This window comes from Daldinia loculata, assembly GCF_022478755.1.
Source record: "Daldinia loculata strain CBS 113971 unplaced genomic scaffold F4817scaffold_7, whole genome shotgun sequence".
NCBI lineage: Eukaryota > Fungi > Ascomycota > Sordariomycetes > Xylariales > Hypoxylaceae > Daldinia > Daldinia loculata.
Genome location: NW_026054861.1, coordinates 15371 through 42151, shown reverse-complemented (window position 1 = coordinate 42151; position 26781 = coordinate 15371). Strand labels below are relative to the sequence as shown.

Sequence of the window (26781 nt, the reverse complement as noted above, 5' to 3'; positions counted from 1 at the left end):
AATGGATACTTTACTAAGCGTATTCAACTATTCTTACTAACAACTTATACGTATTATAAATCTAAAAATGGAGCTTGATTAATAATTGGAACTTCTTGGAGCATCGTTAGTTTCTACTTGCAAAATATATTGCTCAACTTAGGTACAATTTCTATAATAATACATTAATACTCGCATACCCAGTTACGTGCCAGTAGTTAAACTTGATAAAGTAGAACCAACCTTTAACTAGCAGTTCCGTTGGTTTAGGCACCGACGAAGTAGCTCTATAGAATAGTTAGTAATGAAGTTCATATAGCTAATGTTACAAGGTGGACCAAGAAGCTAGGAAACAACTTCGTTGTGTTGCGAGGAACTTCAAATCAGCTACGAGAACCTACGGCTGTACCTACATACTAGCAGTGTTTTTTGTTTTGTTCGAGATGTCTCATCTAGAATGCTGACAGCTAACCTATTTTATACTACAATACCTCTCCATGTTTCCTGTATCTTTTCGCCGTCTTTAATTTTCAATATTTGGTTTATTATGTGGAATAACAAGAAATGTCCAGAATTCAAGGTCCCAAACGAGGAGAGAAACTATTTAGAAGGGAAACACTAGTATGATTTATCGTCATGGCTTAATATAAATGTCGAACAACTATGAATTGGAACCATCATAAAAATTGACTTATTCTAATAGTGGCACACACAGCTATATAAGTGTACAAGAGTCTCGGAAGGATCCTGACTACTTGCTTAAGTTGCTTTAAATAAAAAGACTTTATTATAATCAACAAGTAATATCAATGAATAATCTCACAGCGGGAACAAAAGATATCACATTCAAACTATATACTTGAGCCTTTCTCTTAGAAGAGAAGTAACTAGAAGTATAGTACTTGAATGTACTTACCTACTTGTATAAATCAACGGATAGTCCCGGGCATCGTGGTATCTGCATGCAGGAAACTAGCCCATGACTAGTTGCAAGGGAGTACATAAGCGCTCTGTTTGGAAATGTAGGACATATTTCTCTATACTTCTCTACCTAGATACACTCTAGCACTCAGCTCCTTCGCGCAAGTTGAAATACGTAATACGTATGGCGGCCTCATACCAACACTGTTTGATTCTCAACAAGATGCGCCTCGTAATATAGTGGCTGTATATGCCCGGCTCCTATGTGCCGAGTGCGGAGTAAAAAGCGCAAGTAGCCGCGTCGACGTATGCTAGCGGGCATGGTAACGAGATCGTGACTATCGAGTATCTTGTGATCTTGTATCGATATTGCTTAATGATGGTTTGTATACCTAGATAGGTACCTACCTACCTTGAGAATACCTCTTCCTATCCTTATGTCGAAATTGGGCTCTTGTAAAACTCTGGGCGTATGACTTTCATTTGTTCTCTTTACTAGGAATATGAATATGACTTGAGCGACTACTAGAACGGACATGCTGGGATATCGCAAGCTTGCAGGAGCGGAACTCCAACCCAACCGGCTGCTCGCAGCAAATTCACCCCAACCTACTTAGTTTTCAGCTGTGGCGCCCAATGCCAACTTTTCAATTCTTAGGATGCGCAACGGAGCCAATAACCGCGTGGCACTTAGCGTAGTAGAATCCTGATCTGGTTCAGGTAAGGATCGCGTTGCAGGCTGCGGCAGATAGTGGCTTGTCGGCGCAAGGCGTACAGATGGGCTATCTGAAAAGACTCACTCCTTCTAAGGGTGGGAAGACTAAGAGGGGTCTTGGGCATTAGCGATAGGCAGAATATGTATGAGCCCGTCGCCTCCATTGCCCCCGTTTGTTCACGGACGGCCCAAGACACCTGAATGCACTGGCAGCCGACAACCCCCTCCCCCGCCAACGGTCTCAGGAATCGCAACTGCATAGCAACAAATTTCTATTAGAACAGAGCTCTTCCTAGGAGACGACGAAAACTTTTTTTTCTTCCTGTTCTCGCGACAAATACGAAACAGCTAACTGGTGAACAGCACGGATGCTATGCCCGTTTTAGGGTAGCATAAGCACATTCAGTACGTAGTTTCTAGCTGCACGGATCTTCTAAAGACTATAAAGCAAGTGATATCTCCTGATCAGGAACGAAACACGATCTCATCATCAATATCTACTCTTTTCTCGTTGTCTTTTACATATCAGAGTATAGCGCTATCATCTGCTGTCCAGGGCCTATTTTAGGTGCTTGGGTAGTTGAAGCGACAGTTATACATTAGGTACTCTGCAGGAGACCTCAGCTCCTGTTTACTGAAGCTGCAGCCTGAACTGTAAATGCTATACGGATCTTCTCAGCCTCCGGGTCATTCTGGCCCCTCTTCTATTAAGCGCTCCGTCAATATGTAAGTCAGATAATCGAAATCCGTCCCCATGAAGAAAATTAAGTCCCTAATTCGCAAGCTCTTTAGGACGCCGACTACTAGACATGCCGCGGCGGCTGCGGTCCGGGAGTGCCAGGTCATCGACCCGACGGAGCCGTCTAAGGAGTCGTCGGTGGCGCCTGAACCGGCTCTGTCGCCCTCCGCCACAGTCGTCTCCGAAGATGATGGTGGCACGCACGAGTCTTCAAGAACCGTGAGTCCTTCAAGAGAAGGGACACCTAGCCCTCACGTCCGCGAGACGGAAGTGAAATCGGAGCTTCCGGAACGGTCTTCGGAGTCTAAAGGCAAGGAGCCTTGCCGCTCCCCTTCACCAGTGATGATGTCGACTAAGGTTAAAGTGGAAGTCCCTGATCTATCTGGAACAACAGTGGTGGAAGCCAGTAGTAGCAATACCCTAGTACAACCGCCCACAACCCCTAAACGTAGCAGAACCATCGCTGCAGTGGACACAGATGACGACGTAGACGACAGCGAATCGCCTAGGAAGCGTCGTATGGAAGCAGCCTCGGTTTTAACAGGTAAGTATGAACCAGTCCCCGAGTACTGGGATGACGGCCCACCAACTCCCGTCGTCAAGTACGAAGACTCCGACTTGGATGGCGAGGAAAATCCCTTTTTTATATCACCCGATGCCCAACGACACTACGACCTAGGCCTGGACGCAGCCCCGATCCCATTCCAACGGTCCCTCGCTTACTCGTCCTTCTCCGGTCGGCCCCAATCTCCACCGCTTCCCGGCGTACCTTTCTACCATCCTAATTTCCCGCAGCGCCGCCCCCTCCGCTGCCCTAACTATCGTCCTAACCACCTCAGTTTCGAGCTCAAGCAGTCCCACACCCTTTTCAACCCGGATAGATGGTTCTACGTGTGTAGCGACGTACGTGCCCACCCTTGACATCTTTCAAATTTATTCATTACACTTTGTTATTCTCCTTTTCTCATTTTCTGCTCGTCCAGGGGTTCGATCATCCCAATCTTACCATATCTTTGTAACCCCTTATTTTATAACTAACTCCTACTGCTATAGTGCTATGATGGCTTCCTCTGCTGGGCCGATGACCGCGGGGTGCATAAGAACAACCCGGAGTGCCACTGCGGGTACCCATCGCGCAAGGAGATGACGACCGAGAGGTCCCGGAACCCTAGGGTGATTTTTTACAACTGCGCCACGAAGGAGTGTGGATTTCGAGACGCCAACTGGGACGAACAGCTATCTGAAAGGGAGGTAAACGAGTATTACGGACGGGAAATTTATCCGAATGCGGAATAATAGTTTCCACTCGTTGGGCATATTCGATATCGGCCATGGTTCGCTGTTTTCATTGGGTCGGACTTCTGGACTGTTATACCCCTGATCAGATCATAGCTTCTAGCTTCTTGTACTGAACGAGTTGTAAAAGTTAATTCACATATTGTTTATTTCCTCAAGACCATGAATTCATCTTTTCTAATGAAATCTTCGAGTCTTGTTCCCAGCCGAGCCTCGAGTTATGTGATGATACCCTGAAGTAATCTAGGTCGATGTAATAAGACTCAACCACCTATAGGTACAATACAATGGTGATCCCCTTCCAAATTTCCCACTAACGCCGAACAATGCATCCATGACCTACAAGAAGCTCCTAAAAGCATGAGCGTTTCGAGCCTCTTATTCTATCAGCGCCTTGGCGGCATCCCTTATGATACGAGCAGTTTTGTCGATAATATTTTGGACTAACGGCCAATCTTCCGCGTCGACGGCGTCCCGAATAGCCGGGAAGTAGGCCTCGTCATACCCGGACCACAACTGTGGACCGAAGACAACGTGCTTGAACTGAGTTCGGTTTGGAATCTGCGACAACCTGTTAATATAAGATCAAGATAAAGATAAATATAGGGACTCCAACTTACTCCACCGCCGTTCTCTAAGTCCAGTAATCCGGTCTCGAAATTCGCCATGCGGCTATTGTAGTCACCTCTCCGTTGGGTTAACCCTACTGGCTCCCAGCCGTTTGATGCCACTACGCTTTGTTGCCAGTCCGTCTCCCATTTCTCGAATTTAGTAACAGCCTTTTCAACCTCCTGAATTGCGTTTTTGATGGGTTCTAGATTGAAGTGTCCGTTAACACCTTTATCTTCGGCCCATTGCCATAGAGCGCCCAGATATCGGCCGAGAGCGAGCGCATAATTACCCATATCAAAGGGCAATATCGGCTTGTCAGATAGTTCTAGGATAAGAAGCCCAAGAACTTGGCTAAGCAGGTTGTGGTATATGAACCCTTGGTCTCCAACACGGTCCATCCACTCGAAATTATCGTACGAAGAATGGTAAGGATGGGCAGCCCCATCGAATCGAATATCGATAGAGCTAGTACCCGCCATATCCTGGAATGCCACGTAGTCACTGCCAGCACCAAGCCCTTCAAGCTCCCCATTGCGTTCATCCCACAACGCGCGAAGCGTAGCATTTAGGATGGGGTCGAAGACTCTGTCGATCACCTTATAGAGGACTTTGCGGAACATCGGAGATGCGGCGGCATGGAACTCCTGGCCCGAAACTGCAGTGTCAAGGTTGATATATGCGAAGGCACTCCTCTGGAGAATCTCCATGTTCTGTTCAACAAACTCGGTGCTGCCGATCAGGTTGTACTCCTCGGCATCCCAACTCATAAACTCAATCGTACGAAGCGGTCGCCAGCCCCTAGCTAGAAGATCGCCAAAGATGCGCGCAACTTCCAGCATAACAGCCGTACCCGAATTTGGATCGGTTGCACCAAAAGTCCAGGCATCGCGGTGATTGCCGATAATGATGGATTTTTCGTTCTGTTCGACGCCAACAATTTTACCATAGACATTCCATATCTCCTGTTGTTCTTCTTCGTCCTGTTCATTCTTCAATCGCACAACCGGCGACGAGGAGTTTCCCGTCCACCACTCAACTTCCGGTATACCACCCCGCCAGTCGTCCGGGCACGGTTCGCCAAAGCCCTGGATATGTTGTAGAAGCACCTGGGCATCACGCCAGGCGAGAGGAAGACTCGGGATCTTAACGAGACCAGTCGTCTGCTCCGTCTTCATTCGTGGCAGGCCTTTCTTGCTTCCCCAACCAGGTGTGAGTACGTCTCCCACAACCCAACTCATCAGGCTAACCGCTCCTCGTTGAACACCATCCGGGGGCATATATCGTCCAAGAGGGGCTGGCTCCCCCTTTAAGAAGCCATCTTCCGCCGGGTCGCTATAGATGATGCATCCGGCAAACCCGGCCATTTCGGCGGCCTTAACCTTTAAGGCCCGATCACCCTGTGTGCCGTAATAACGTACGAGCGCAATTGCGCCCTTAGTGTTAACACCCTTATCAGAAAGCCTCTTGAAATCCTCTCTCGATCCGTAGTTGGCATATATTAGTGGTCCTCTCACGTCACCTGCTTTAGAATGACCATGAAACACAAATGTCTGGCGGCCCGCCGTCTTTTCAACGACTTCCTCCTCTTCAAGGGCAGCTTTCCACTTGGCCTCCTTGCCATCCTCGGACATTATTTCGACAGCTCTACCGCCGGCTTTCGGGTAATTCAGGTACACATAGTAGTCGTCTACTGTAACTTCCTCTAGGCCATATTTCATGAAGTCATTCCGCACGTCCATCGCAAGCGCGTAGTCACCTTCAGTCCCCGCGATGTGCGCGTAGCCCGTAAAGTGCTTCAACGTGTTCCTCAGCATGTCTGAGTTGACTTCACCCTGTACGTATTGACGAACAGCTTCAGGGTCGAACATGTGGCCGCCAATGCGCCTCGTCATGTTCGTGAAGAGGTCACTCATGAATAAGAGGTACAGGAAACCTAGGATGAGGAAAACCGCAAGCAACCTACCGACCAGAAGTATAGCAGCAGCGCTGTTGATACTCGGCAGCCTAAATCTTGTCCTCGTCTCGCTAGATTCCGTATCGGCATTACTTGCGGCATCGGTCTGTCGAGGTAATCGAACAGTAAATCTAGGGAGCCGCCATCGCCACTTCCATTGCGGTAATGAGGATGCTATCCGTTTCCTCCATGAAGAAGATGATGATCTTGAACTCGATTCGCCTAACGGGTCCTCAACTTCCAGCTCCTGCATTTCGCGCCGAACCTGCGCGTCCTCGCCGTCCTCACTTTCCTCATCGTCGAGGGTCCATTGCGACCCTTCGTCGTCGGATTCTACATACGGAGGTCGGTACCCTTGGGGCGCACGTCTCGACGAGTCGGCCTGCCTAGGACGTGAAGAAAGGAGGGATTGCGCTTCGGTCTCATGGTCGGGTCTTGTATCTATGGGCGAAGAAGGCGGGGGCCAGTCCGGCCGAGAAGATCCAGGATGACCGCCGGTCGCTTCATCGTATGTGGGTATAGGTGGTGGTGGTATATACTGAGACTTTTCGGAGGGCATCTTGGTAGTACAACGTCATTGATGTATCGCGGGTAATAAGACTCAAAGGTCGGGATTCTAAAATAGGATATGTCTGGTGAGTACGCGTAGATATTTATTTAATTGCTTGTCGCAGTGATTAAACGAGTGGTTAAAAGTCGAGTCACGATAAAGGAGTGAAATTGATTGGAGTAGGAATTTGAAATCAAGAAAATAAGGCAGGCATAAGACCAAGTACCACCGCGGTGGTCATTGGAGGGAAACCTAGGAGAATTGATTTATTAAGAGATTATCAAAAAAAAAACATGAGGCGAAAATAAAGTAGTTGGGGATTATGATGTCTCAACGGTGTTCTGAATTCAAGATCAGTCTCTCTCTCCCAGACTAGTGCTGCTACCAATTGCGGAGCACGCGGGCAGCTGCGAATCCATCGGGTTAGTCATCAAGCACTGCCACAATCAGGGGCAGTACAAGAACCTACTACTGCTACTAGTGGACTGTATACATGCAAGGATCTACTAAAAGACGGAAACTATCATCAGATTTAGGTATACAGATTTAGGTATACTGGCATATCAATAGGTAAGACAAAATAGATATAAATCAGATAGTTATAGATCATCAAAATTAAAAAAAAGGCAAGTAAAATGGAAAATCTCAGTGATTCGTGCAAAGGGTCAGACCTCTTGGCACTAATTAACTAACTCTTAAATGCACGCCTAGACTCCTCTGAGAAGCCTGGCGAATCCTTTCAAACCGTCAGAAATATACATATGTACACGGTTATCTCTAACAAACAGGACGGCGGCGACGCTTTCTTTTCCCTGAAAAAAAAAAAAACTACCTTTGGTACAACTTTCTCACTACGCAAACTCAAGCATGTCGTAGTGAGCTATCTCGGTGACACTATGCAACTGCTTGAGTACGAACCTGGACTCTTCTCCCGACCGAATTCCTATATCTTAGGTATCATTATTTCTGTGGGTGCAGAATCACTCCTTCATACTGTCTCGATGCGATATTGTCCAAGGTGTGCTTGAAATGCCGCCTGCTGCTCTCAATACTTGCCGAATCCTGCTGGTTCGTGTTCAAGTTTGAGTGAATTAGCTCAATGAGCCCATTAATGTATTTGGTAGTGACCTGTCGAATATGTGGTTAGCTAGGTAGGTGTACTTGAGCTATAATATGAGCATCTTACCGATTCGTTCTGTTGGTCGAAATAGTACACATAGCGATCCAAAATCTCAACGAATAGTTCGATTGATGTCGCTTGTTCCATGCAGGAATCTGCAACACGTAGAGCCCGCTGCAAGCATTCTAATACTCGCTTTCCATCTCGGTAGAGCTAGAAAATAATTAGTTTGACTCTGACTTAACGACGGCTACAAAACTTACACCTTCATCCGACTCGTCAATAGCGGTCATTGGCGTCGCCCACCATAAGTGGCTCGCTAGATATACCGCTCTGCATTGATCCGGTTTGCGCAGTAGCTTACTTCCATGAAGGGCGCACTTTGTGATAAGGGTATCGTAGTTCTCTTTCCCGAAATTCCTTGTCTGGTGTAGTGCATTGGCAATAATGCACACGGCTTGGAATTGAGCTTTCGAGTCCGAAATGGCCTCTTCGTACACTGTGAAAGCCTGTGCGAAGAACTCGTACGCAACCTCTTCAAAACCCGTCATATCGGCGGATTGACCGCAGGCAGAGAATAAACGTAGAGAGAGTTCGGCAGCACCAGGGCCGTTGACTCTTGTGTAGATACCGGAGATCGCAGAGTGCATGAACTTGTATAAGGCACTTAGCTGGGTTTCCCAATTGTCGTCATAGTGCTCCCTAGCCTTAAACCGGCGTGCCAGCTTCATACCGGCTGTAATTAGGGGAGGAGTTGTTGTGCGGATCCTCTCATTCCCTTCAGCAAACGCTTTATGTACCATCTGAAGAAGACGAAGCTGCGTGTCGTTATTTTCACCGTTGAGTAGGTGAACGATCCGCGCCAACCAACCCTGCTCTTCCATCGTTTCGTCTGTTTCCAAAGCTCGTCGCTGGGGGCCGCCAGGATATCCAGCAGGAGGTTGCGAACCCTCCTTGATTAATACTTTAAGGATCTCAAGAACATTCTCAAGCTGAGCCTCTGTAGATATCACGGTCTGATTCTGTAGCAAGGTCCTAGCAACTTCACCTGCAACGGCCCTTCTCGTTGGGTAGGTTTGGGACTGGAAGAGAGGTACATACGTGGGAAGCGATAAGGCTGTGAATATGGAAATATATCTCTTGAGAGGGGCCTGTAGCAGTGCGAGTAAGCTTTGCTGCGCTGGCGCAGAATGGAGATCGGCGCTGTTAGCATGCTCTTTAACCTTGCGATTCGCATAGTCAAGAATTTGGTCTACGTAGTCCAGTCGGCTAGGATATATGTTTAAGGAAAGATTGGCAAGGGAAACTAGTAGCGCAATTGTATCTTGGATAGGGAGATGCTGCGCATTGACAAGATTGTTGACTTGTTCAAAGAAAACCTCGTAAAGTTTGACATTAGGAGGGATTCCACGCTGCTTCTTGGGAGTTTGAGGAGCATCGTCCGGCTCTTTATCAACGGCTGTTGTCTCAGTATCCGCAACTGATGGGGCAGGTTCTGGCTCCGCCGGCGCATCAGTCCCAGCAGGTTCTGTAGGTTCGCCATTAGTATCCTCTCCGTTTGTATCGGTAGACACTTCATCCGGCGTTGGCTTCGCCTCCTGCTGTTCTTTCCCTAACCGGATCTTTTCCAGTAGACTTGACAAAGCATCTTCTTCTAGTTTCGCCCTGTCTTCGACAGCCCCTTCTTGCGATTCCCGTTCAGCGTAGGCAGATAATCTATTCATCAAGCCAATGACGATAGCCTTGACGTTGACGTGAGGATTCAGCCGCGACACCGCGCCCAGGAATTGGTCCAAGGTATGTAAGTGAAACTCATCCGGGAAAACCTGGGTAATTATCTCTAGAAGATACTCTTGGGCCAGGACGTCCCGGCATTGTACTACCTGTTCCAGTAGCGGGGCTAGGATACCGTTTTTGTAAGCCTCGAGATCCACCAATTGGCTCAGCCGTTCAATGTTGTTGCCCACGAGAAGCTTCAGCTCCTTGCGCTCCTTGGTCCTCTGCTCCCGCTCCCGCGAATGACCTTGATGCTGTAACCGTACCCAGAGCTTGTTCATTTCGACGAAATTCGTTAGGATGAAGTTGATCGAGTCCTGGAGGTTTCCTTCAGGACCATCGCCATCGCCGGCAGGCAGATAATCCCTAGCTTGGCCGGATAAGTAATAACGAAGGAATAGACCACGGATAGGATGCTGGACACCACGGCTCATATCCATCATGTCCTTCATTAACTCCTTGACCGGCGCTTCGGGTATAGACATATATGCGGTACCGACGGTTATCATGAGATATAAACGCGGAATGATGTTACCGGCATATTGGACGAGCTCGTAGAGGTCGGCGAGGTGATTATGGGGATGATTCTCGCGAAGATGTACCGAAAGATAGCGCAATGCATCGAAGATGGCCATATATAACTCGTAGTATTGCTTGGGGCCTAGGCTACTTGTCCGCAGCTCGGCGACCAAGGTAGAGCTTCATTATATAGTTAGCTAGTTGCTAGAGCGATAGAAGCTGGGTGGGCAGTAAAGTGCCGTAACAATTATATTATGATAAGACATACCAGCACTTGAGAGCATCCATGAGTTTGCCAGGAGTATCGAGACATTTGCGCATAAGTGCGGTCTGCTGGCGCACAGCAACCAAGGCATCTTCCAGCAATCTCGCCTGGTCCTCAGGCGGAACGGGTGTGGTGGACATGTTGGAGCGTTATGTCGATAATAATGGCCGAGTCTGCAAAGGAAAGGAATACCGTAAAAGCTCAATAATATCTCGCGCAAGTCATTGGACCACCGTTCGCTGAGTTCGATGTCGAGATGCAGGAAGAGCCTGCTGCAAGCAAGGGGTACTTAAGAAATCGGGATGCCTGGCGCAGTTGATGTTAGCGGGACAGATACAGAAATACAGCAGTCAAGACTCAAGTCCAGCTTATTATTGGAGCTACCTCGTAATCTCTTGGCGGAAGCATTCGTCAGCCCAGCCACATGCCGAACAGCCACAGGTAAACAGGGGTTCCTAGCTCGAGTTAGCTCTTACGCGTTTCAACCACACGTGTCACCTTACTGGTGAATTCTATCTTTGCCAACTGGAAGCATAAAAAGTTTCTAGGTTACAAAAAGTCTATTAAACATTTAAATACTGCCAATTAATAAAACTTCAAAATAGATGACATAATCCCTTAAACATTTCCGCCAGTAGCAGCCTACAATACAGCGCATCACTAGTGAAGATATACGAAAATTATGACTTTATTGGCACTATTATAACAATACTAACGATAGGAGATATTATATCGCTTCCAATAGGTGATGAAACGACTAGAAGGTAAGGTTGTTTACCTAAATATCGTACACTTATAAGACCTATACTTACAATGCTAGAATATCTTACAATCACATCTATCAAATGAGAACAAACAGACAAGCAGTATTTTGGAGCACATAGAGCCAAGTAGACACAAAATGCAGCAATGCCTCAAGGTGGCTATTCGTAAATATTTTCCTGTTCGAAGCAATTATTCTTTAAAACGTTTCAAAACTAAGCTCAATAAATTCTGCGGCAATTCGTCTTTGAATAACAGAAGTTACACGATAAGCTTATAATCACAGGTAACTATTAGAAACCGTACCAATGACACACTACAATTTATCTATTACACACTAAATCGATAACCTAAAACTACCATATAGGCAGTTTCTCAAGGATAGGCAACTTATAACGGCTAGTAACTGTCATCGATGCCGCCAGTCCAATACCACAGATGCCCACCACACTTAGAAAAGGGGCCACCAGGTTCCCCTGGGCCTTCTTAGCCAATGCCCGTGTGGCTTGGTTTGGCATGGGATGAGCCCAAGCAACTTTTCCCTTGATCGTCTCCTCGCCGTCCACAAAATCAAGCACCAGCCCGTTGCGTATGCTCTTCTTAAAGGCAAGTTCCAGCATCCAAGAGTCCACCCATTTCGGGAAGTAGGGCATCACCCAGGTGTCAAAGAGCCAGAGCCAGGTGGTCCGCTGTGTCTGCTTTCGTATCTCGTGGCTCGAAAGGTCGCAGCCGTGATGAGCGCCCGCTAGTCGCCCGTCCTGGTACCGCTTGAACGCGGCGGATAATATCTTGGTATTCGGCCCCTTGCCACCATATTCTCCGTTTGCGTCGTCGCGGTATGGTTTCAGAACACTATGTAAAATGTTGGTGAGGGCAAGAACATCTTGCATGCCATTCATATACCCTTGCCCAGGGTTCGGAGTGAATTTGTGTGCAGCATCGCCGACGAGGACAATTCGATCCCAGTACCAACGCTTCAGTACTCCCTCCTCGAGGTTGGTCATGCCTGCGTGGATACGCTTTGAGAAAACGTCTTTTACCTTCAACTTCTTGCCAACGGCCACATCTCCCCACCGCTCACCGCACGCAACGACATCCTCCTCTGTATATCTGGTAGGTTCCCTAGTTGGGGTCGAAAGACGCTCATAGATGAAAATCCAGCCCCGGTTTTGCCCAAGGACATATTGCACTTTAGTAAAAGTCAGCGACAGCTTTTTGGATTGGGAAGACTCTGGGTTAGTTGTCTTTTGAGGGAAGTATTCCTTCGAAGAACTGTTGACTTAAAAAAGAAAAAGAAGAAGAAGAAAAGGGAAACACATACAAGCATGGCCACTGCAATGTGAGCTTCCTCCCAGGCCCGGTGGACCGTCGTGTTTATCGCCTTGCAAAGGAAACGAGGCCCACAACATCCTATACTCAGCTAAGAACGGCTTTTCCTGGTCGATTTGGATTTTGGGCGAAGCCTTCAAGGCATTGCTACGCATATGTTTTCGAACAGCGCTATGAACACCATCGGCTCCGATGACAATAGATGCGTCGTACCGTGTTCCATCTGCACAACGAACGGTTACGCCCCAGTCGTCAGGTGTAACATCGGTTACTTTCTTATCAGTCAAGACCCGAGCTTGATCGGATTCACTCAATCCTTCGTAGATTGCCTGAACCAACTCGGCCCGGTTGAAGACGCTGCTCGAACAGCCAAAACTTATTAAGACGTATGTCAACACCACAGAAACAAATTAGAATAGGGGTAGTGATGAACTTACTCGGCTGTGAACTCATCACCAACCGGTATCGTGTTATACTCGCGGCCGTCTTCGGTACATATCCGCGCTTCGGTGAACTCTACGCTTATCTCGCGGAGTCGCTCATAAATTCCAAGCTGTTTGAAGGCACGCATCCCGTGAGGACTGACAACCAGGCTAGCACCGACGTCTTCAAAGATACTCGGTCTACGCTCGAGGACGACGAATTCGATTCCGGCTTTCGAGAGCGTGTGAGCCATAGTTAAGCCCACAGGGCCGCCACCGACTACAACAACTCTGAACTTTCTACCAGCCATTGTAGGTTAAGATGTCATTCTTGGTTGCTTCTTGAAAATTAGTAGTGTAATGTGAAACTGTCGTAATGCTAGATAGTAGTAGTAGTAGTCTGTTGATGCTTGTGAATATATAGTAATAGTTGTGATGGGTCTGGACATGACGCTTTTTATATAATTTTCTCCGCCGTTACAAGTTGCTATTCAGTCCCTTTTGCCACATCGTATTCCCCATGGGTTCCGTAGAATCGTTCCATGAGACCCATTGAGTACAACCCTGCCGTGACTCCTTGGTTACAATAATGGCACCCTGCATAAGAGAGCAGAGCCTGCGGGAATTTGCCCTTTGGCCAATACCAGAATAAGTACCTAATACAGGCGGTAGGTTGGCAAAGTCTAGGTACAAAACCGCGTAACTGATTTATCAGCCAGTAAGAAACTACATGTAGCTACTAACCTAGACGCAAAGACATTACTTGATGGTAAGGTTTCCTGTATCGTCATACCCACATGTTAAGCGTTCGTTATTAAATCCCGAATCTTACAACTCTATAGTTCCAACACTGGTACAGCCCCATCATAGCACATCATCATAACGTTAACGGTCCATTGGCATGTTTCTAGTTACAATCTTTACTAGGGTCGTTCTTCTTGTGCAATAGTAAACGTCGTTGTCGAGCGGAATTCCGCCAGACGAATTCCTAAGGAGTTGACGATCGAAGCCGCGGAAATCGTGGATGACATTCCGACTTGCATCGGCAGTAGAACTTCCGTAGTTGTTAGTTGTGCCCCCCTGTCTGACTTGGGGAATAATTCAACGACAAGCACATTCCGGAACAAGGGGGGTAGAATCGCGTACATTATCCCGTTCTTCTAGTTGCCGAGTATCCCCCAGAGTAGCCCCTTTTTAGTGTGGGTAGCGATAAGTTTGATAAGTATAGTGAACATCAGGTAGACTATTGCTTTGCTATAGAAATATCACCATAACTTAATTATACTATACTATTAGCATTCGTTACTAAACATTCAACATTTACAATTAATATTTCACCTAATGGACATGGTTTTTTTCTTACTGTAAAATAGACTAGCATTACATCTTCAAGTAGAAAGCGTCTAATAAATTTATGTGAATTATAAAGAATTAAGACTGAACTGAATTGGGCTATGTTTTTATGTCTTGTTGCTTGTTTAATGAACTCAGTTTTCAGGCTATTTCCGTTCCTAGAGCAATCAAGGAATGTTTAAGTAGCCATTTCTCACCATAGTTCTTTATAAGCAACCCGTATTATTCCTTTTAGATTCCTCCGCCCGCGTTAATTCCTCAGAAATCCCCTCAGTAATACCCTGCTCAAACTTTAGCATTAGACTTGTTCCACTACTGAGCATCAAGGTTCGTGTAATCATCGAGAAGTAACGCCCTTCCATAAATATAATCCTCGGTACTACCTATCCCTCAAGTCCATACACACTAAAAATCAAATAACGGACCACTTCCCCAATTGACATTACGGTCAAGCGATAAACAAGACTTACTAAAAGGGTGATAAATTTTGGCCACGGATTTAATCCGCGTTGAAAGCAATGATGAACACTGCAGGCTGCAGGCGTGCTAAAAGTGTTACTATAACTCATAGTTATTGTGATGAAGAAAGACCTTTAAGCCATCTCTTTTTTTTTTTTTTTTACTTCCTGACGCAATGGGAGGCCAGGCATTTATAATATTTTCAGCTCAACACTTGGACCCATAGCCGTAAACCCAGAATTAAATAGTAGAAACTTAATCAATAGATCAGATCTCTACACCACTTGCATAGCATGCGCTCGTTACTCGTAGAAACTTAACGTTTAGATAAGTCTATGACTTATTTTTTGAACAATGGTACGTCTCACGGTTGATATTTGAGTCACGATATTCTACGATAGTTGCTTAACTAGGTATGTAAAGGGGGTGTCTTGCAGCAGGCTGTAGGTAAGGCTTTGATATTCTGGGGAACCAGAACATTATCTTCATGTTGCCCCTGTGAAACTACAAATAGAAGATATTAAACCTTCATCTATATCAAGGTAGCAATATTTAGCCCTATCTATCGAGTCTCGCGCCCTTCGGGTGCTGCTCATTGCTCCACATGTGCAAGACTTTTGGCCCGGACCTTCGTACTTATAAATAAATTGAGTGCTTTGGATATATCTAAGTTTAGGGGAGTATAAATGCTTTTGCTACTGCGTTTAGGTATACTATATTTCATTATAACATTTTAATTATTGCCCTTTTCTGTTCTAGTTGCCGAAAATAGAGCTCTACACCAGCTAAATTCAGATTTCAAAACAGCATATTCTCTCCCGCAGCTCATGATGTCGAACCCTACTATTTCATTGGCCGGTATCTTCCTAACATGAGTAAAGTTATAAAACTAACCCGAGTATGTAGAGGCCTCTGGCGTGGGTATCTTCACCCTCGGGTTGGCATAGTTTCCGTGAGCCCGCGTCCTATCCGGATACCGATGAGATATACGGAACATGAGCCATCGCCGATGGCCCATCGGAGATTACATAAAGACCCGCATATGCCATCTAGGTCATCCGTATGTTAGGTCGTTGAGAAGATGCATAAACCTGCAGGAACGGGGCGAACACACTTCCCGCTCTCATTCACTTCCACACGTTAGAGGTGGATTCGTATCATATTTTACCGTATCTTTACTGGTACTGAGTAAACATACAAATTAGGCAGCAAGATAAATATATCATCTCGTCACCCTTACATTAGTATGTAGCTCCCTTAAACAACGCAAGATAGGTACCGACTGCCCCCACAGGCATTGGCCATCTGCCTAAACACTCGGCCCCGAACTTCCTGTCACGTCTTAGTTGCTCTATCTTCTACGCTGCTGCATAAGCTGCTCATATCTCTCCATCTGGGCCGCGCTCGCATCTCCGATGCGATCGAAGTGTTCAAAGAGCCGGTCAGACTTGAGTTTCTCGTTGAGTCCCTGGCGGTCCCAGGCGTTGACGCGGTCGCCCGCTAAGCCAGCGGCATCCGCATTACTGCACTGCGTCTCGAACCACCGCCTTCTATCACGCTGCTCCGCGCTGGGCTGCGCGGTGCGATACGCCTCCTTGAGATTCTGCCAGCCATTCGTACCTCCCACATCTTCGGCAACGTAGTGGCCGGCGCCGTCGATGCACACAAAGTCGGCCGTGGCGTCTGTGCGCCCTAAGACCGTCATCTCGTGTTCCCAGTTGTCGCCGAAGTCGTACGTATAGACCATCTTGCGGCCGCTGTACTTCGGGTCGTCGAAGAGGTGGCGCAGCTTGTACGAGTCTGCTTTCTTCTCCGTGGTGTTCGGGTGCCGTCTTGTGCCCTCATGCATCCGGTCAATCCCGGAGAAGGCCGTCTGCTCGACGGGGTCGACGACGCGGAACAGGTATTCCTGCGGGGCAGATGGGTCGGGCTGTTGCCCCATGCTAGACACCATCATCATGTACTGGTACATGCTCGTCGGGCTGTCTGGTAGCGTGTAGTCTGGATTTAGCACGGCGAAGTCAAAGGAGTGGGTAGTTGCCCAGCCGAAAGCAAGTTGCAAGGCCATGTGCAGGTGATAGAAGACAAGGTCTGCGGGACAGGAGAGAGTGCGGAACACAGGAGGATCTGTGATCTTCTCAGGTGACAACTGGAATTTCACAATGTAGTTCTGGTGGGTGCATCTCTTTTTGTGCATCGGCCATGAGGCAACCTGACAGTCTTTAGAACAGTAAGCTGTTTTCTTACACCGTCCACATTGCTGCAAAGCTGTCGAGCTGGAGGTCTTGTCGCACTTAGGGTTGCCACATTTTGTTGTTGTTTCTGTGGTGGCCATAATGCCGATGAATTATAGAGGACTATACGTCAGTTCAGTGGTTACAGTTCTCTTGATCAAGTGTTGGTAGAACAGCTACAAGTTTCCCAACGCGGGTTGACGTTTCGATATATAGGTTAGGTACCTAGGTAGTTACCTAATATATGTTTGTTTATCGTCAAACAGCGGTGTTTGACAAATTTTGCAGGTATTTACTAAAGCCATTAGCTAACCCATAAACCCCACCGCTGTTAATGTGTCAAAGCGTCTCTAGGAAAGGCCAATTAGGAGAATCTATCTCGCCCTATTATCCTAGTAAGAAGCAAGGTTTGTACTAAAACACTTTCCTATCCTTTATCAAGAGCCCCGAGTTTAATGCTTCTGATAAACCGTGCTAACAAGCCACGGGAACGAGCGATTCGTTTAATTATACTGTGTGATCTACTTCATTATTAGGTAACTTATACGGTAAACCAACCGGTGAAGCCAGACGCCCTCCCGAAGCCTACATCCACGTTTCCCGTCATCAATATTACTTGATCACCTACATAATTGGGTATCGGATACCATCTCTATGCAATTACTTTGAACACTCTTGCGGATAGAGGTGCTGGTAGGACATTACTGACCTAGCAGCTCTTGAGCTATTTGAATCTTCTCTTCTTCGCTTAACTCATGGCTCTTGGCCTTCTCCGCCTTGGCCGCATCAAACCGCCACAGACCGCCCGTCTTGTCCGCATCACCGTTCGTGCTTAGTCCCACGTTGGGACTTAATGTTTCAAGAGTCGAATCTGGTTCGGTGAGAGCAGTGAAATATCTCCGCTCCCACTCCCGACCCTCTGCCTGCTCCTTTTTCCGCATTGCCCGCTGCGCCTGCTCGATCTTGCTCTTCTCCTTACCGACGTAATCCATATCCCCTTTGGCAATGCCTATCGCGACGTTAGCCCACGCGCGTCGAGACTCCAACGGGTGCTGCTTCTCGAGAGGCGCAACCTTGAGTTCGGTCGTGGGATTGTCAGTAGGATCCCAACTTCCAATGAGATTCTTAGACGAGTTACTCTTCACTGGGCCGGAATGGATCTCAAACGCCTTGGTCCATTGGCCAGAGCAATTGTAGAGTACGTCCTTTTCCTTGCCGGTTGGATACAGAGTAGCCGTAAATGAGTTCTTCTTGCCACTTATCCAGCCCTTGCCACTGTAGTCTATTTTAGCAGTAAACCCTGTCGACGAAGTGATATAAGAGGCGCCGTCGAGTTCAATGAAGGGCGCGCCAAAAATTAGACCTTCAACGTGAAGGGATGGTAGTGTGATCAAGTAGGTATCTTTCTCCCCGGGCTTGGAGGGGTCGGGAACTGTCAATACTGCGTGTCCTATCTGCTTGATATTGATAGTCTTGGAGAAGCTGGCCTTTTGGGCGTTATATCCTTGGAGATGAACCCCGGAGGTCTCATTGATAATGCTGTATGCCGTTGCTGGCGGGTGGTGGCTAAACCGTAGGGTTAGCCCAGGTATTTCCAGGTTTGCTTCTAGATATTGCTGGGTTTGGTTGCGCCAAACTTACTTCACCTGCTCACTGATCAACTCGGTTGTGCCTGCGTCGTCTTCCCACTTCCCTAGAAAGATTTCGCCCAAAAAGGGGTTGAGAGGCTTTTTCTCATTGCCATATTGCTCGCTGCGACTAGCATATTGTTGCTTAAGCGTAGTTAAAAACCATTTGAGCACTAGCAAGGCCCTCTTTGCGGGGTCCGGCTCCTTCGCTGGTGCTGCGAAAACGCTGGGATGTTCAGCCCAGTACGAACTGAACTCGGTAAGACTCGTAGAGGAAAGGATGAAGGGTGGGGCTGTGAGAGAGGAGAGGTCGCCGTTGAAAGAGGCAATAGACTAATCGCGAGTCGCGACATGGTCAGCTTGGTGTAGAATAGAAAGAGGAACGTCAGGTCAGGCTAACTTACCTTGAGGAACGCAGCCCAACTAGAGCCAGTGGCCTGGGCATTTGGTGTAACTTCTGACATCGTTATGACCTTTTTAAGACGTCGCATACGTACAGGGCAAGCTCACGGACACCACGCGGTTCGGATGATATACTGCGTGATTAGGAGAACCTTCCGTATTTCAAAGTCCGATGAGGCTGGTTTCGAGTGCGCGATAGACGGCGGGCCGACAGGATAATAAATTCTGGCGGGGATACGGAGTTCCACAAGCAATCTCAAGCTAAAAAGGGGCAGAAAGTTGGGCTACTCCTTATCCCTGATAAAAGCTGCCTAGGTATATAATAATAATATAAGGCGTCTTGTTTTCGGAAGATACGGGAGAAGCTGGAATGACAAACCAAAAACGGATTGTATTCTTTCAATTGTGCAAAAGCAGAGCTGGCGGCATAGATGAGTAATATGATAATTTGGAGAGAAGGGTATTACTTTGGGATTTGACGTCAAAAAACAAAAAAGTCCCAAAGGTAAAGTTCCCCACACGTCATCGACCCTACCCATCGACTGGCTTGGTACCTTGACATTATCTTTGCTTGGCAGTTGGATACGTGGATTGGTGGGATCTATAATCGACTTAAATCGCGTGCCTAACTTTTTTAGCTTATCGCTATGCTACGCTATCTAACTACATGTACTAGTACGTACATAACATAGTATCTAGATACATGTAAAATCAAAGATGCATCAAAGTTACCTCCATACATACATGTAACATAACGCAAAGCCAAATATAGTAAACTTCCCATCCAATGAAGAATATACTCCTTGGAATGTCCCCTGGAAAACCTACATGTAGAAAGTTAAGTTTCATGTATGTATGCGGTTAACTCGTTGGGGACATGTAGTCGACCTGGAAAAAAAGAAGTACCTACATGTATTGTACCTTCCCCTTTCCTTATCTTGCCCTAGGTATGTACCTTGTAAGACCTGTGGCGTTGGCCAGTATTTTACGTTATTTACCAGCAATTGCTCCAAGCTGATACTTGCTATGTACAGGTGCTTAGCTATGTGCTCGGAATAGGAAGATATCTTGCATTCGTCGTTCATAAAGATATAGGAATATACAGTTGGATCCAATTAGGATTAAGAAGCTTCATTATAAATTACATTCCATCCCGGGTATCATTCCAAGTCACGTGCCCCCTTCCCTCTGTGAAGTCTATGTATAACGCCGCCCATCTAGACAGTACGTCTCTGCTGAATGAGACAGTTTGTTTATGTCATACCGACCCATACATATATAGAACATAATACCAGAGATTGAAAGAGACATAAACGCCCTACGCTGGGCCGTGACATGAGCCTTCTAGCTTCTGGGCTAGCTGCCCATTTATACCAGAAAACCGACCCTCGGCGACATCTCCTAGGATTGCCCATCGCGCAATGTGACATTGTTGACGTCCTGGATCAAACGTCCAAGCTAAGCATTCTGTCGAGTGATCATGGCAGATTTTGACACAAGCATCAACTTCCGCGACCTTATCTATGGTCTTGCTGTACTCATCTAGGCGTCCCACATAGTCCACGTTAGATCGAATCGGTTCGGCGATGAACGAAGCGAAGTTCGGAGCGCCATAAATCTTCCCCAACTGTCCCCAAAACACGGGTTCCGTCATATTCTTGAACGTATCGCCTACATGTAGCATAGCGTCGTCCTTGCCAAGGCCATGGAACGATACTAAGGGCAGACAGAATCTGTCGATCCACATCCGCGTCATCCAGGGGGGTTCGCCATTAAATAGGCGTCGGTATGTCTCGTCAAGATAGATCCCTATTTTCATAAACGTCGTAGAAAGTAGCTTATCGCCCCATATTGCCGTAGCCGACTCCTGGTGGCCCTCAGCAACGACCTCGGGATGTTCTTCGTACAGCTTGCTCAGAGCAGCACCGGACATAACTACGGATGATCCGCCGTGTGGGAAACGACCTTTGTAGTCGCCTACGGGGTTGCCAATGAACTGCGGTTTGCCGTAGTTCAAGTGTCCCAGGAGCAAAGCCAAGGATGATTTGATGATATAGGTGTCGTCGTCCAACATTACATACCACTTCTTTTTCGGCATGGTGTGCCAAATATATTCGAGACTTGAGAGAAACTGACCCGCACGTTAGTAAGTGTTGACTCGACACATAATTGAGGTATATCGAACCTTCATCGCATCCAGTTCCCATCCCATGTCCTTGCCCAACGTATCAGCCAGCATCCACTCTTCGCCGTCAACAGCATCAGCAAGGTTGATATATTTCATCACGCGCTCCTGCTGTTCTTGGCCCCTTAGAGAGCCTCGTTCTAGGTTCCACCCAATGATATCGATGACCGGCACTTCTTTCCCACTAGCCAATGTATAATTCTTCTGGTCCGGGAACAGCGGAAAATCCTGAACAACGATAGTATCCGCATTTAAGGACTCGCTGCCCAACGCCTGCAGCGCCGCTGATACCCGTTTTTTCGTTCCAAATCCGGTCTTGATTACTATGCCGATATCATTACTAGGGTCGATGGGGTAGGGTTGCGGCTTGAAGAGCCAGGAATCGCTCGGCAGGGCATTCTGGTAATAATCTTGTATGACATTATGTTGGAACCGGAAGAAGGATCTTGGTAGACTGTCGTATGGTGTTAAACTATAAAGAATGAATAGGAAGACCAAAACACCCAGGCCAATTTTTTGCGGGCGAGACATGCGTGTGATGCAAGAGCGGATCGATCTTCGTTCGGCGATCCCCATCGTGATGGTGTTGTCGATTATGTCCGTGCGACCGAGACCAGCAGCCAAATGATGCTGGCTGATAAGACGGAGAACATGCGTATCAAAAAACGAAAGTCTAGAACGATTGTAAATGTCCTCGTAGACAATTCAAAAATTGGAATGAAGTAGGGGAAGTTAGGAAAAGGGGGATACAGGTTTCTAATGCTGACCCCAATACGAGAAAAAAAGGAAAAAGAGAACTGAGAACTTTTTTTTAGAAACTTGAAGATGAGAGGTAAAGATGTACTGAGCTCTCGATATGCGGGGGATTAGGAGGTTTAGTGACGTCCAGGTTAAGCTAATTCTAGGATTGATCTCATCTAGATGGGAAATGATGGGCGCTATAGCGGAACGGAGTGCTAAAGTTGACCAACCAAGCGATAACTAATGCAGCCGCGTCCCACTAAAGTTCACTAAGAAAACCTGGCATTGTACAACAGCCGGACCCAGCGAAGATTACGCGTTCCCAAAGGCAAAGCTTCCAGGGGTACGATTGAACCTTACCCTTGTCAATATGGTACATACATGTACATAGTATTTATTATCTCAGCAACCTCCCAAAGGGCCAATAATATCACGCGAGTTCTACTGTTGATTCCGTCTCTTATTAATTCAACTTATATGTATTAGGTACGTAGGCGTAGACATTGAATATTTCGCTTCTAAGAGCAACTCTATACATGACCTCGATTGCAGAAAACCCCGATGCCACACGTAGATCTTAGAGATTGCACAAGGGAGATATCAATATTAGGTAGAAGTATTAATCTGATTACCGGACGTCTAAACTACCTAGGCACCTTAAAGCGTATTCTCTATTAGAAGGGATACCCAAGTATCTCTATCTGCGTATTACAGTGATACATTATAGAATGTGTATGTATACATACATAGCTTAGTACCGCACATAGCTCTAATAGGTGAGGCGATCATCGAACCATCGTATGCGGGAACTGGATCAAAGTCTAGGCCAACAACCCAAGGTACTAACAAAACCGTACGTATTATTAACAATTATGCGGGTGGGTACGCCATTGCGGAACCACGTCTACGAATTAAAGGACGAGGACCAACAGGACTTACCTATTACCTAACACACGTAAATAGGTCATAATAAACGACGGAACGCCAGTTTTATAGACTGCTACATCAACTACTACCAGGCAGACGGGTCGATGGTTGTATTACACTAGATTGTCGCTAAATCACCAAAAGTAATCAGATTCCTTCGCCCCACTAGACTTGCCCAGGCCAGTAATGAGCTAGGCATTACAAGGGCTTACATACATATTATTAATAGACGAAGTTAACCATCTATAAGCCTTAAGGCTTAACCTCTAAGCTTTCATCATTACTGATCTCTTTCAACTGCCTATCTATTGATCCGAAGACGACATGTTACAATTCCTAGGGCCTTCGGGCCCTCCCATCACATCATTTATCATGAGAGGCATTGGGTACTTAACCCTAGCTAGCTTGCTGTTCTTCTTTTTTTGCTTGTATCAAGCTCGGATGATGTTTCGGCGAGTTCAAAAACAACATGGAATTGTGAGTATCTTCTAATATTCAGCCCTAAAGGCTTCCGAAAGCCGTTGAGAAATTATATTCCTATCACGTATATACATATCTTTCTATAATAACCATTTGTAGCCAATTATGCCCCATTCGTTTCTTTTTGGTCACCTTTGGACGCTCGCTAAAATTAGCATTAAATAGTATGTATAAAACAAGTCCTAATATCCAAAAATCTACTACATAAGACTATAGTAACTAAAATATAATAGTAAAATCCCACGAGACGGTCATGGCCAATGGATGTTTCTTTACATCAAGCAAGAATACCCTGAGATTGCAAACCAGGGTATTGTTTACATGGACGTATGGCCGATTGGCTACCCGATGCTTGCGGTCTATCATCCCAATATGATGGCGCAATTCATTCAGGAAAACAGCCTCCCTAAATTCTGGGCTATGCCTCAAGTTGAATTCAAGGGCTTCACCGGAGGTCAAGACCTGGTGAATTTAGACGGCCTAGAATGGAAAAAGGCTCGAGGCCTATTTAATCCTGGCTTCTCAACGAAAAATCTATTATCTCTCGTCCCTGATATGATAGAGGAAGTATTAATCTTCCGAGAACGACTTAGGAAAGTTGCCGCTACTGGAGAAGTTATAAAGCTCGAAGATTATACCACTAATATAACCGTCGACATAGTTGGGCGCGCTGTACTGTAAGTGTGAATAACACGATTCTATTTTTCGATACTTAACGCTTAATAAAACAACAGGGGAACGCGTTTACAAACGCAGATTAAGCCAAATCGCTTGATGGAAACAATGAAATCTCAGTTAAGTCTAATATATTTTGGGCTCGACCTTCCCAAGCAACTGAATCCAATTCTTCCGTTGAAAAACTGGATATACAATCGTATGATCCGCAACGAGTTGACGCCTTACATTCTCAACACGGCTCAAAATTACGAGAAAATTGAAGGGCCTAAAACTATTGTCGCCCTAGCTCTAAATGAATACATAAATGAGGTACAAGATTACACCGCAAGAGGAAATATCCCATCTGAGTTTGTTGGACGGGTTATCAAACATATCAAGATCTTCATGTTCGCCGGACACGATACTACTGCTACGGTTCTTGCGTATATATACTACATGCTTAGCAAACATCCGGACAAAGCAGCTAAGATACGTGCCGAACACGACGAAGTATTAGGTACCGACCCAGCTGCCGCTGCTAGCTTGATTAGAGCTGATCCTACATTGCTAAATAAGTTGCCGTACACGATGGCCGTCCTCAAGGAAACACTCCGTCTATTCCCGCCTGTAGGTGGCAGCATCCGTCAATCGCCGCCGGGGCACTTCCTTACGCATCCCGAAACTGGGGTCCGCTATCCAACATACGGCTTCATGATGCATTCATCTGCAGCAACGGTATTGCGTGATCCAGAATACTGGCCCGACGCTGACTCGTTCATTCCGGAGCGATTTATGACGCATGATGAGAGCGATCCCTTACACCCAGTGAAGAACACCTGGCGACCATTCGAGATGGGACCTCGGAATTGCATTGGTCAGGAACTGGTTTTTGTAGAGGTGCGGCTGATCCTCGCCCTGACGGTACGCGAGTTCGAAGTCGAAGAGACTTACCCAGCAGATGCACCCTCGTGGATGGGCTTCAAAGCGTACCAGATCACTAATCCGGAAGTTATTTCCACGGCTCATCCCAAGGACGGTCTTCCCGTAAGGGTCAAGTCCAGGAGCTGAGGTGATTAGACTAGATCATTTTTATATCGTGTAAAAAAACTAGCATCTCTTCGTGTACATAGTGAATTATTCTATCCGCAATACATTGAAAGTTAATGATTTACTCAAATCAGCCAACCTAATACAGTCTGAAATTACCCCTGGATCGTATATTTCGTAGGTATAAACGACTAACTCCTTATTATGAGAAAATCGAGTAATAAACATACTCCGAAATAGTTCCAACCAGATTATCTTTAGGAATTATAAGTTCTACCCTGGTGCCGACAAGATAATACAGGGCCACCCGCCAACCAGTTGGTCTAGGAAAGCATATGATGGACAGATTGTCACAACACTATAGATACTCGGCACTTATAAAATGTTTCAGTTACCATAGTTGGGTACTATCATAGACGCCTACAGAGCATCAATCTAGATACTACTCTAATCATAAAATAAGCTACGGTTGTCTAGATTTCGAGGCCATCTGAGATGCGAGTAAACAAACATGATATGTAACAAGCGCTCGCCACTATTACGATCGATTATCTACTGCTTAAAGATGTTTCCCATGTGAATATTGACGTCGTCGACGTAAAAGTCTAGGGGCGGCACATACAGCGTTTCGTACCACTGTAGCAACTCTACCACGTTGTCAAATACTTCTGTCCCGTACTGGCCTTGATCAGCCACGTACCTCCATGCCCACTCCTTGCCAGTTTCATCCTGCCGGCAGTAGGCAACAAAGCATGTTGTCTCGGGGCCCCTACCGCACTCCCACCCGGCCTTGGTCTCCCAATCCTCAAAACGAAACTGTTCAGCCAATTTACCATCAGGACCAAACACGCGACAAGCAGCCTCTTCCTCGCTCTCGCCCAGCCCGTCCCAGAAACGCACCTGCTGACCCTCCTCTCGATACTGCGGCCATCCATGACCATCGAGACTATCGACCTGGCCCATGAGTACTTCAAAGTCAACGGGAAACTTGAGCTCGGGATCTATCCTGCATAGTTCCGCTTCTATTCCATTCTTATAATTCTGCCGGAGCATCTCTCGGCGGTTAGCATCGGATCCGATGTACACGCCGTCTAGGGCGAAAGCTCGCGCCATAGCATCCCACTTGGTTATCACGTCGGCGGGCACGTTGATCTGGAGCGACGGGTCTAGGTTCTCTGGTCGCGAAATGTACAGCATATCATAGAAGAGCTGTTGACACACTTCGGAGATGAGGTTGGGGCTTATCGACGCGTTTTCTGCTGCGAGAGCCGCTGCCTCAACATGCTGTACGAAGAGCTGGAAGGCGGTATGATTATGGTGCAACACGCTGGCGCGATAATGCGCTAGAGCTGCGAGAATCTCGTCTTCGGAAGGTTGCATCGTTTTAAACTATGTCTGTCGCTCCGATAGTGACTATCTCTGCCGTTGATATGTTTTCGTTACTAGGTATGTATGGTAGTTTTGATCGCAATGGGCCACGCGATCCTTAGTTAGCATCTGTTGATTAAATTGAAGATGGTGTGAAAAGAGAATAGTTGCAATGGAGAGAGCTTTTGAGGTTTAAATACGAGAATTGACTTCATGATCATCCAACATCCCGTAACACTTATGTATGTTACATGATTTAATTACCAGACATGGATATGGAATGACTCCATTTATAAGGTACCCAATGAACTAAAAGAATCAAACTCGCTACCAGCTCTTGC

General features: G+C 46.6%; 9 protein-coding genes across 9 annotated transcripts; 2 read left to right on the top strand and 7 right to left on the bottom strand.

Moving 5' to 3' along the window:
* The first annotated feature begins 2074 nt into the window (after positions 1–2074).
* On the top strand, positions 2075–3872 carry F4817DRAFT_258760 (uncharacterized protein). The gene is made up of 3 exons (XM_049299254.1): positions 2075–2341; positions 2408–3257; positions 3408–3872. The coding sequence occupies exons 1-3, from the start codon at positions 2274–2276 to the stop codon at positions 3648–3650; spliced, it is 1161 nt and encodes a 386-aa protein (XP_049162064.1). The 5' UTR covers positions 2075–2273; the 3' UTR covers positions 3651–3872.
* Positions 3652–7314, bottom strand: F4817DRAFT_258744 (Zn-dependent exopeptidase). The gene is made up of 3 exons (XM_049299253.1): positions 7236–7314; positions 4271–7173; positions 3652–4211 (listed from the first exon to the last, which is right to left on the bottom strand). The coding sequence occupies exons 2-3, from the start codon at positions 6773–6775 to the stop codon at positions 4029–4031; spliced, it is 2688 nt and encodes an 895-aa protein (XP_049162063.1). The 5' UTR covers positions 6776–7173; positions 7236–7314; the 3' UTR covers positions 3652–4028.
* A 43-nt stretch (positions 7315–7357) lies between these two features.
* On the bottom strand, positions 7358–10773 carry F4817DRAFT_258729 (vacuolar protein sorting-associated protein 35). The gene is made up of 4 exons (XM_049299252.1): positions 10450–10773; positions 8150–10361; positions 7953–8099; positions 7358–7894 (listed from the first exon to the last, which is right to left on the bottom strand). The coding sequence occupies exons 1-4, from the start codon at positions 10584–10586 to the stop codon at positions 7727–7729; spliced, it is 2664 nt and encodes an 887-aa protein (XP_049162062.1). The 5' UTR covers positions 10587–10773; the 3' UTR covers positions 7358–7726.
* Positions 10774–11564: 791 nt separating this feature from the next.
* On the bottom strand, positions 11565–13300 carry F4817DRAFT_368470 (FAD/NAD(P)-binding domain-containing protein; the record flags this gene model as incomplete). The annotated part of the gene is made up of 3 exons (XM_049307244.1): positions 12975–13300; positions 12530–12912; positions 11565–12397 (listed from the first exon to the last, which is right to left on the bottom strand). The coding sequence occupies exons 1-3, from the start codon at positions 13268–13270 to the stop codon at positions 11565–11567; spliced, it is 1512 nt and encodes a 503-aa protein (XP_049162061.1). The 5' UTR covers positions 13271–13300.
* Positions 13301–16049: 2749 nt separating this feature from the next.
* On the bottom strand, positions 16050–17406 carry F4817DRAFT_258646 (plasmid pRiA4b ORF-3-like protein-domain-containing protein). Its single transcript, XM_049299251.1, has one exon. The coding sequence runs from the start codon at positions 17104–17106 to the stop codon at positions 16123–16125; it is 984 nt and encodes a 327-aa protein (XP_049162060.1). The 5' UTR covers positions 17107–17406; the 3' UTR covers positions 16050–16122.
* A 300-nt stretch (positions 17407–17706) lies between these two features.
* On the bottom strand, positions 17707–19097 carry F4817DRAFT_356641 (Oxysterol-binding protein; the record flags this gene model as incomplete). Its single annotated transcript, XM_049305814.1, has 3 exons — positions 17707–18571; positions 18647–18966; positions 19038–19097. The coding sequence occupies 3 exons, from the start codon at positions 19095–19097 to the stop codon at positions 17707–17709; spliced, it is 1245 nt and encodes a 414-aa protein (XP_049162059.1).
* Positions 19098–20024: 927 nt separating this feature from the next.
* On the bottom strand, positions 20025–22174 carry F4817DRAFT_327453 (glycosyltransferase family 31 protein). The gene is made up of 2 exons (XM_049302035.1): positions 21221–22174; positions 20025–21166 (listed from the first exon to the last, which is right to left on the bottom strand). Exons 1-2 carry the CDS (start codon positions 21794–21796, stop codon positions 20354–20356), a joined length of 1389 nt encoding a protein of 462 aa, XP_049162058.1. The 5' UTR covers positions 21797–22174; the 3' UTR covers positions 20025–20353.
* Positions 22175–22982: 808 nt separating this feature from the next.
* F4817DRAFT_327450 (cytochrome P450) lies at positions 22983–25195 on the top strand. Its single transcript, XM_049302034.1, has 3 exons — positions 22983–23365; positions 23534–24045; positions 24103–25195. The coding sequence occupies exons 2-3, from the start codon at positions 23633–23635 to the stop codon at positions 25091–25093; spliced, it is 1404 nt and encodes a 467-aa protein (XP_049162057.1). The 5' UTR covers positions 22983–23365; positions 23534–23632; the 3' UTR covers positions 25094–25195.
* A 322-nt stretch (positions 25196–25517) lies between these two features.
* Positions 25518–26683, bottom strand: F4817DRAFT_327448 (uncharacterized protein). Its single transcript, XM_049302033.1, has one exon. It carries the CDS (start codon positions 26450–26452, stop codon positions 25625–25627), a length of 828 nt encoding a protein of 275 aa, XP_049162056.1. The 5' UTR covers positions 26453–26683; the 3' UTR covers positions 25518–25624.
* Positions 26684–26781: the final 98 nt, after the last annotated feature.